The sequence below is a fragment of the Stegastes partitus genome, unplaced genomic scaffold (genome assembly GCF_000690725.1).
Source record: "Stegastes partitus isolate 25-593 unplaced genomic scaffold, Stegastes_partitus-1.0.2 Scaffold287, whole genome shotgun sequence".
In the NCBI taxonomy this organism is placed as follows: domain Eukaryota; kingdom Metazoa; phylum Chordata; class Actinopteri; family Pomacentridae; genus Stegastes; species Stegastes partitus.
The window spans coordinates 165,903-176,295 of record NW_007578018.1 but is presented as its reverse complement, the minus strand read 5'-3'; the positions used below and the strand labels follow the sequence as shown (position 1 = coordinate 176,295).

Below are 10,393 nucleotides of genomic sequence, written 5' to 3'. Positions count from 1 at the left end.
GCCTTTCCCCGCAGCCTATATCCAGTGAGGCAGACAAAGGGGAACATATCCTGGACCAGAACTAAAAACACAACAATGTATCTAATTCTGACCATAACCCTGATGTAGAACAAATAAATGAACTCCAGGTGTATAAGCTGCAAACCCCTTTCCTCTTATGAGATGAAATGCACACACAGCCATGATTATAGAGTGAGAACTACAGCCCACTATTAAAGAATTTTTGCCCCCCATAATCTGAATATTGACATCCTTGCACATAAGTACGCACCCCCACACCTGTAGCACACATGCATCCTTTACCTCTGATCTGAGAGCTGCTTGCAAAGCTGACTGGTACTGAAGGTCCAGGGGCGTAGGTGGAGGGGTGTTGGGGCTGAGCCACCCCGTAGGGCTCATGGACCCCCTGGCCTCCGCTGAACTGCCCGTGCTCTGCTGAGCCTGAGCTGAACCCAGGTGTCTGATAATGACGTGCCTAAAAGTAGAGGAGATAGGGATGTAAACATGAGATCTAAATTAGCTTCTCCTAATGAACTGGGCTTTAAATGTGTAAGATTAGAACTGTCAGAAAAACATTTGAATTAAAAAACTTGTTTATTTAGACACAGGTTGCTATAAATAAATCACATATAACCATGAATGCGTCCTCAAACATATGACCTACAGAGCAGTATCAGAGGAAAGATGGACACACACTCATTCTTTGAGTGAACAGCCCTTTACTTACGGGGATCACAGCAGCTGGGAACAGCTGTTTGCTCCGTTCTCCAAGCAGTGCGCCAGGTCGACTGTGGCTGACTGGGCTGCCTGAGAAAAGAAAGGCAGGAAAATGAGTTGACCAATACTACTAATGTTAAGGATAATTTCCCATCTAGCTCTGATTTGGCAATACATACGACCTGAAATGTGTCTCACCTTGAATACTTAGGAGGTGCTGTCCTGAATGCATTGGCAGACTGGGCTGGTAGCTGGCTGATGTCAATGTTGTGATATCACTGAAAAGGACACCGGGGGCGCAGAAATGCAACAGACTACTAAGATTAGTTCTGTAAAATAATCGGTTTGTTAAGTGAATTCATAAAAAAACAATAAAAACTATAAAAAACTACCTCTGCTCCTTTCTGCGTCTCTTCTCCTCCTCGTGGAGAACTTTCTTGAGCTGTAAAAAGAGCTGATGTTTCTCTTCTTGGAGTCCCTGAAGTTTTTCGCCCATCTTCATTACCTGATGTTGACATGAGGGTAGAGAATCATAATAAGAAAACAAGCTATTATTATTGTATTATCTGTCCCAACTCAAGGTGGAATGAGAAAGCTATACGGAGTTGGAAGCACAGACTGCATTGGAAACATCACACGAAGCATTTCCAGCTCTTTCCAACCTGTTCTTTGGTTTCCTCCAAGGACATCCTCTCCTCGATTTCTTTTGTCCTCTTTCTCTCTTCCTCCTCCTTCATCTTCTGCTCCATCATTTTATCCACCTCCTCTTCCTCTGAAAATAGAGCACAAGGCATTCAGCAAGGGGAAAAATATACATATTACACTTTGAATAAAAATAAGCAATATTTGAATGTAGAAATACTACATAAACTTTTAAGTTAAAAAAAAAAAATAAATGTGCGAGCAGAGTATAGTACATAGGATACTCATAACATTTTAGGTATAACATATTTTAATACAAAAATACAACACAAGTGTAGTTTTTGTGTAATTTTTTTTGTAAGATGTGTACATGTGGAATCATTGTTAAAACTAATGTAAATACTAAATTACACTACACTTCTAATGTTTTTTTTCACCAATTAAGACTTTGACAAGTGTCTTGTAAGATTTGTAAAAAAAAAACTTTAAAAAAATGAGGTGTTTCCTGCTACTTTGCTTTTGGTTTATAATTGCCAAAATCATCATGGACATTGCATACAGTCAGCTGTCAATATAATTTAACATTATAATTAGTAATCATACTATTTGGGACAACAAAGCATAGGTTGAAGTATGATTGAACAATTCTGGGAAGTAATTAATTGCAATGTTTCTGAAAGACATTGTGATTTGATTTGCAATACATTTTTAAACTGAAGCTTCAGTTCAATATTCACTGTACAATAGATTTAAAAACATGTGGTGGAGTATTATCATATGAAATAAAGTGTGATTGTCACACAAGGGGGACAGTATGAATTTAAAGAAACAGTGACATGACAGTTTAAACCCTGGATCAGACACATTCCTAACACATGTCTTAAACTGTAGCATTTATGATTTTCTAACTACAGTATTTCAAACTGGAACAAAATTGATTACTCGTTCTGCCCAACACAGAAACATATTGTAGGTTTGAGCGGCAGAATTTAGTGAAAACAAAAGGAATAAAATTTTTTAAACTGAGTTTACGTAAACAGCAACTTGACTTCCCTATAAGGTTCTTGAAAATGTTTCACCTGTCATCTTCTGAAGCTTCTAGATTACCATGACCTGGATGACTGGGAATCTACACATCGCACCTCAACACTTACTGGTGAATTGTATCAACTGCAATCCCACGTACAGCCTAATATGTGGACACTTCTTGTTTACTTGTAGATCTTATGTTATGACAGACAGTGCACACTTAGCCGAGCATCACCTTGTCTCTTCCGCTCTCTCTCCCTCATTATGTGTTTGTGGAGGGCTCTGGCCATCGCGTTGGACAGCTTGGGTCTCTCCAACAGGGCGGGCATGGTGACGGGCAGTGGAGGGGCCAGCTGGTGTGGGTCGAAATATCAGTTGAGAAAGGCAACAAGGTTAAAAAAGAATATCTGAAGTGCATTTAACGCCATCAAATGTTGCATTATCCACGCTCGCTATTAGTCTATTAAACATACCATAGCGGTAATGGTCAAAGGCCTAGTGAGTTAGCTGCTAACTGCTAAGTTAGCATGATAAGCTGTAGCTTCTGATACATGCCAGACAATTGCTCAGTGTAATGCATTAAAGTACACCGTAATAATTAAGATAAAGACTTATGAAGCTTAAATGTGTAAACCAGTAGCAAAAAAATATTTTAACCATACTCGAGAGCCAACGTTAGCTAGACAAGCTAGCTGCTCAACAACTACAACACATTTTACGGTATCTGTTCTAACGCTATTATAGTGTTGCAGAGTGATACAATTGAAAAAAGCTTACTTTTGTTTCTTTGTGAATCGTTTAATAAGAACCAGACCGTCTTGCGGTATTTAATTTGATGCGATACGGCTGTGTCTGGAGCAGTAACGGGCTAAAAACCAAAACTTGTCCCCAAAATATAAACAGAGACTTTCAGCCCGGGTGAAAATGTTGCTCATCCGGTACCAAGTATGACGACTTCCGACGTTTCCTCGGAAGTGCATTTTTGGAATTGTAGTTTCTCGTCATTTCGCGGAAGCGCCCACATTCTTCTTTTCAATTAAGCAAACACAAGCTTCCAAATCCCTCGTTTTGTTCATCCAGTGGCGATATGTTTGCACATGCTGTCAGATGAAGATATGCACATATCATGGCTACTCTTAATTCTTAATTCTGCTTGGCTGGATCTTAATAATTTGATTAGTTTACAGGATCGATATTACATTCAATAAGACCTACCACTTTTATTTTTAACTCAAAAAATGTTGTGAAATGTTAATTTATGGACGTTTGTACTGATAATCTACACAAAATATTTTACCATTTCTAGTCAGTAGTATTACTTTGCTCATGTTAAATACCATTTTACTTCATTTTTTCTCCTTCAGTTGATCCTTCATTGTGCCAAATTTTTTTGTTATTGTCCCTTTTCTTTTCCATTCTGTAGGTTGACTTTGTAATGATAGGTTGACGGGGTGAAAAGGGTAAGTTTCAGTCACATAAGTTTCGAGAAATGTAAAAAACACAAGCAGCCCTCTTTTATGTGGTACACGTTATCTGAGCAGCCACAGTAGCTGATAAGCTAAACTTTGCATACAGAGGAAGGACAGCGAAGGAGGCTGAGCTAAATCACTAGATCAAATGATGGTCAGTCGTCAGTCTGCGCGTTAAATTAGTGGTAAACCTCTCTCAATGAAAACTGATAAAACAAAGATGACACAGTATTTGTTTATTCACAATTCTGTGACAAAGCAACCTAAGATATTCAATAACGACAGCAAACACAGATAGCTTTTCATCACATTTTATCATGTATGGTCATGAGTGGAGAGAAGGAGCCAGTAATGCAGCTGTATACAGAGTTCAAATCGTTGTTTTTTTTTTTTCTTTAAAAAAAGGAGACAAACTTAGAAAAAAAAAAAAAAGAAAATCGCACTCAGCTTTACAATACCTTTAGAAAGTAAGCCATCTAAAATTAACAATAATAACAACAATAATCATAGTAGCAGTCAACATAATAGTCTTACCACTGAAAGCAGAGGATGTTTAGTCTGAATTCTATTATACTCCATGCTAATGACAGATGTAGGGCAGCACACTAAATTCTCCTTCACAGATTGTTAAATGGCTAGGGATTTTTTAAAAAAAAAGTAACCTAGCCACTTTAGATTTATTTTCTAGGAAAAGAACTGCTTCAAAACAGTTATCCTTTAATCCGATGGAGACAAAATCACCTGCTTTACTGGGTGGAAGCTATCGAATTCCTAATCTAAACTGAAAACATATTTACTTCTCTCACAAGTTAACAAAACTACACAACCAATAATTATGTTCATTGTCAATAAGAGCTGATTTGAACTCACATATTATTCCTTTTTTTTCCCTCAACCTAGGAGAAACTATGACTATGGAGTAGTTCTAATATAATTCCTCAGCCTTTTTCTTTTTGTAAAACATGATCAATTATGACGCTAGAAAAAGAACTGGCCATGAGACCACTTAGCAAAGTTGCTATTGAAGAGAAAAATGGAGGCAAATACAATTCAGACTGCAGAATAATAAAGACATAAATGGATGGTAGAAGAGTAATGTATGGGTTGTGAAAGTGCATTTGACGTATTTACTCTGGGAACTCTAGGCTGCTGAGCTGGATTTAATATTTAAATGAATGAATGGTGGAGGTCTCATAAAGGTGGGTAGTGGTTGAAGGGGGATGGTAGTGGGATCAGATTTCCCTTTGGCTGTTCCCATACACACTCTCATCACTGTAGGCAATGTAGAGGAAAAAGTCCTCTTCATGATGCTCCTGAGAAACACAGTAAGAACAAAAAAAGATATGAAAGGTAGCACAAACGAACACATTTGTTAAGACATAATGTGAGGGCAGGTCAGTGACGTGGTAACTGAGTAAGCCTCTTGCCTGGTACAACAGTCCCATGGTAGCTGAGGTGGGTGGAATGACGTTGTTTACAAAGAAGAAGAGAGCGTCTTCAGCTCGCAAGTGGATTCTTTTCCGGATGAGGAAGTAAAACTGGCCCACTGTTAAACGAGAGTACACATGATTGTAAAAAAAAACACGTAGGTGTTACATACAAATATTAGCGACTTCCACATAATGCAATATTGACCTGTCAGGTCGGAGGGGACAAGGTATTTCTTCTTGTCCAGATCTCCTATTCTGGCTTTGGGGGCTTTCTCCACAATTACCTGAAAAAAGAAGTAGAAAAAAAAAATCACTGGAGCAATGCGTGCCAACTAAACGAGAAGTACTTGATTGTGTGTTTCACCTTTTTTAGAAAAAAGGATCTGAGAAAGTACCGAACTATCAGTCAAGCGAGATCTGACATATATTTCAGCTAGATCAAACAGAATATTAAGAATATTAAGACAGTTTAGTCAGAATGAAACCGGTATAATTTCATGTTAATGATTCAGACTTGGGGTTTAACAGGGGAGTGGAGGGAGCACAAAACTAAACTATTTCTTCTTTCTTCTCCTAAAGATAAGGCTTGTAAAATGCCCACAACAGTAATACCCTTTTGAGAGCTCAGTGTCAGTAGGTGGAAAATTAATCAAATTTTGATTTTTATTAATTGTTTCATCTTCTCCATGCGATTGGAATCTGACATAAGAAAACATTTCAGAATGTCACCTCAGCCTCTGGGAAATTGCGACAGTTTTCACTATTTCCTAACACAACAGAAAGCAAAAGTGTGTTTTATTAGCTGGGAAATAATTCGTCAATTAGTTGAGAATGACGGGTGATCGTTTGTAGCAGCCACATAGCAAGTGCGCAATGTGCTCCGACTGATAACCGCAGTAAAATGAAAGACACTTAAACTATTTGTTACTGAGAAAATAAGAGAAGCTCGTCGGTGTTTTTTTTGACCCAGACAAACAAGTCAGGTCAGGTCGAGTGTCAAGGAGCCAAAGGACTGTACAATCTATCTCCGAGAGCCAGAGCGACGTAAACAAGTGCCCTATTTGTTGACATCAACTATTTTAAGGTGCTACTGTTAGCGTTTCAACATACAGCCGAAAACTACACCCAACCCATACCCAGATTGTATACACTCAGGCCTTTATATATTTTACTCTAATGGTAATCCCACTAATTAAACACTGAGGCACTGTGTTACTTCACCACCATCATTGCTGTGATCGAGTTTTATTATATTAAAATAAAGACACACACGGAAAATTAAAGGAAGCTAACGCTAGCTGGCCTGTTCGCTGAGGCCGAGATTCATAGTGGTTAACCTCTAGCGCTGTCAGCTACATTGTGTGCTGTTTACTAACGTGGCAATTAACTATGGAGACAAGTAAGGACATTAACTAGCTACATATTAACCACCTAATTATGGGTATACATTAAGCGCGCATATTAGGAGTCACAAACAACCAGGAAAAACAAGACTAGCCTAACAATAGCTTGAGCTTAGACTCAGCGATTCGTTAAACAAACTGCTAACAACATAGCTCGCGGTACCAAGCTAAAGTTAGCTACTTACTGGTACCCTGTCCGGATACTTCTTCCTTATTTTCTCGCCTTCGGACCGCCTTTTCTCAAAGGGATGCTCCTCTTTGTATTGAAACTTCATCGTTAAAAGAGATGACAGACAACAAGTCGGTCACTCCGGGGTCGTACAATAGTTGGCCTGCTCAAGGAACGACTCAAACCGCTGACACCCAAACACAAACGATGCTAACTAGCTTTAGCTCGACACAGCTGTTTTCCTAGTGCGACTGCGGCGGAGGGATACAATAACAACATGACGTAGCTGAGAGTCCACTTCGTAGGGTGTACTTCACCTTGTTTCGGGCCACATTGATGTGTATTGTACAGTGATACGCGGTGTTTGTTTGAGTAGAATTTTTATTTTGGAATTAATCATTTTTGAAAAGGTTTGAAAATGTATGATGCAATTTTTTTTAGACGGACTATTTTATTTTTATCAACCGCTGCGCGTAGACACACAGGGCAGGGCGGTGAGGCGGCATCTGTCCTTGTCATATGACCGAGGCCCAGCAGCTCGAGGCCAGAAGGAAGACAGGCAAAAACAAGCGACGTTTAGCTGTAATTTGGGTATTTATTTTTTAACCGATCTGATTTTTAAAAGTGCCAGCATCATTCAGCAGACCTCAACAGAATATTGTAGCCGGATTTACTGTATATTCACTCTTTATCCCTAACACAATAATGGCTTGAAGCTTTTTAACTGCCACAACATCAGACAAATAACAACTGGTCATTCACATCATTCCCTTAAATCTAGTAATCTTGACATCTAAACGGGCAGGCGATGGCCTATTGTTGTCTGGCTTATTGTTGTCGAGGAAACCTCCAAAGATCACCAATAAGAACATTTTGTTTAAACAAAAGGATCCCATTATTTTTTTTTCACATGTTATTTAAATGACTTGCTTATTTCTCAAATCTAGACCACCTGTCTAGTCAAAGATTAGGGGGAAAAAAAGAAAGTGAAAGTAAATAAAATAAATTTTCATTAGAGTGCCAGGTTGCCACCCATATGTCCATTTCCTGAAACACTTGTAAAAGTTTGTATTGCGCAAGTTGACCTACAGCACTATGACGCATTGTTCATGTGACATCTCTGTTTTTTAGTCGTCTGATGATTTGTTTTACGTAAGGTGATGAGACAGATTATGGGAATCTTCAAAATTCACAGGCACTACTGAGAGTGAAAGACATTTTCCTCTCCCTTTAAACCTGGATGTTAACTGATCATGTTAGGTAATATTGTTTGTTCACTTATTATGGTAAATATGTACCTTTCTGATTATAGTATAGTCGTCTACATACAGCATCATCCTGTCTCTTTCATATCAGCCACTTTGTAGGGATTGTACTGGCTTTTCACTGCCTTGCTACAGGATGTAATGTGATGAGAAAGTCAAGACTCCCCCACCTGATGTCTCATGACATCAGGTTTTAACTACATAATACGCAAGCATTAATAGTGATAGTGTTATCATGATATTTAAATGATTTACACTCAAACTACAAGTGTAGGGAAGAAGAGCGTCTGTAACCATAACTGTACTTTATACATGCTGGACTGCCAACCACATAGGTACCGGAGTTGAATTGTTTGCATTATCATGTCTACTATTAACATGATATTGATAATTTTTGAAAAATCAAGTTGATATCAGTATACTGTAACCTTTAATTATGACAGACACCAGTTTTCGTTGCACCATCCTCTATTTTTGTCTGTTCATAGTTATGCCCTCAAAACCAAGAGCTGAAAATTGATACAATGTCCTGAGTCATGACACTGAGTCGTTCATCCTCGCTCCAAAATGATTCCTCCGCAAAAAAATAAAAAATCATTATCAGTGACAAAGCTAAATGGAACACCTAACATAAAATACTGATGTTATGTAAGCCTCGAGGCCATCTCGTGATCGGATGACACTACCCGCAACGCTTGTCAACATCCCGAGGTTGTGACTAATGAGTAGTCAGGTAGCACTCAGGTCACACCCATCTTCGAACCTCGCCTTTTTCTTGATCTTAACTGCACATCTGTAAAGTTTTTGGAGTTCATGTTGGTCTGTTGTGATGCTCATGTTGACAAAATCTGTCCACATGCATCCAGACAGACTGGTACAGTACTTAAAACCACATTTGTGGAAGTTCCCTCTACAGTTGGTGTTCATAGTATCACATTAGTATCACAAGAGAGAGTGGAATAAAAAGGAAGTAGTTTGCCCTATAAGACCTTTTTCCTCAGGAACTATTGGCAAAGACAATACAGAAGGTGAAATTTACCAAGGTAGCTAGAAGGAACAGCAGCGTAATTGTTTAGTTTAAAGAATGTCAAATGCATATTTACCTTTTTAGCCTTTTAGTTTTCATTTTTAAACTGATGTGCAAATACCAGTTTACTCCTGACTTGCCACAGTTGACTCATCCTGCACTAATTAAACCAGGATCAATGTCTAACATTTTTGAAAAACTGATTCAATACAAAATCACATGCACGGCTGTGACTTAGTGGATGTGAAGCCACTATAACTGAACACAAACTTACCTGTAATGAGCATCACATTTCAAGTTGACAAAATTTTACAGTGAGAAAAACATTCACATTTTGCAAATGAATAATTTTAGCTGTCAAACATGCAAAGAAAATGGTAAAAATAAAAACACTGAACAACCAGTGATCCCCTGACAACTTGGAAACACCCATCTGTTGGTGAAGATTGTGTGATATGATTAAAATCTTTAGCTCTTCTAATAAATAGAACTTGACTTTGTTTTGTCAACATTAAAAAAAACAGAATTATCAAATTTGTACAGCTTGCCTTAAAATTACACTTTTGTACATATTTAATAAAACAAGACATAAATAACATCTGCACAAATATTGAAAGCTCCAGTGATCAGACAACTACTCGGCCTTAATCTGAATCTTTAGAAGATGTCAACAAAGAGGATGTTCAGAACATCTTTCATCTGTGGCTTTGGTGTCTAGTTTGGAAAAGCCCTAACACCAAAATGGATTTTCCAACAGCCAAGGAAGAAAACCAGTGCAGGTTCCTGTTACCCCACAAGGTGGCAGTAGATTATTAGTCAAAGTGTGCCACACTCTAAAAACAGGGGTGGGTTCCAATATCAAAGCTACTATACTATCTCGTATGTGAGCAAGATTTAGTGGGTTCCAATGCATCATATGTCAGCTGTAATACTCGAAAATTACCAGAATTCTCGACTAAGTCTGGTTGGATTTTGCAGTGTGCAATTCTGCATGTTTTTCTGGTTATTTTCACCCTGAATCCTCTACGCAGTTAAGTCACAGTGTCTCTTAAGAGTATAAACAAAGTTGAGCTGCCAAGAGTACAAAGACAGATTTTGCGCTAAAGACTACCCAGGTTCAGGGCGCAATGTTATGTCGAAGTAGCAGGTCCCAGTTGTTTGCATACTGCATGAAACAGCACGTACTTAGTGAGAGCAGCTGCAGAACCTACTGAAGATAAAAGAAAAGCATCCCAGGTTCCA

The 10,393-nt window shown here is 38.5% G+C and overlaps 2 protein-coding genes across 3 annotated transcripts in view; both read right to left on the bottom strand.

Moving 5' to 3' along the window:
* gps2 (G protein pathway suppressor 2) overlaps positions 1-3,312 on the bottom strand; it is a 7,493-nt gene extending 4,181 nt beyond the window's left edge. The window contains exons 1-7 of one of the 2 annotated variants that reach the window (XM_008282810.1): positions 3,166-3,312; positions 2,624-2,741; positions 1,380-1,489; positions 1,110-1,222; positions 916-1,031; positions 728-807; positions 304-475 (exon numbers count right to left, since the gene is read on the bottom strand). In XM_008282810.1, coding sequence (XP_008281032.1) covers positions 304-475; positions 728-807; positions 916-1,031; positions 1,110-1,222; positions 1,380-1,489; positions 2,624-2,717 — 685 coding nt within the window. In that variant the 5' untranslated portion in view covers positions 2,718-2,741; positions 3,166-3,312. The remainder of the gene's footprint in view (positions 1-303; positions 476-727; positions 808-915; positions 1,032-1,109; positions 1,223-1,379; positions 1,490-2,623; positions 2,742-3,165) is intronic. The other variant, XM_008282811.1, reaches the window with a different exon arrangement.
* Positions 3,313-5,033: 1,721 nt separating this feature from the next.
* Positions 5,034-7,100, bottom strand: gabarapb (GABA(A) receptor-associated protein b). Its single transcript, XM_008282809.1, has 4 exons — positions 6,876-7,100; positions 5,493-5,571; positions 5,285-5,403; positions 5,034-5,170 (listed from the first exon to the last, which is right to left on the bottom strand). Exons 1-4 carry the CDS (start codon positions 6,963-6,965, stop codon positions 5,090-5,092), a joined length of 369 nt encoding a protein of 122 aa, XP_008281031.1. The 5' UTR covers positions 6,966-7,100; the 3' UTR covers positions 5,034-5,089.
* Positions 7,101-10,393: the final 3,293 nt, after the last annotated feature.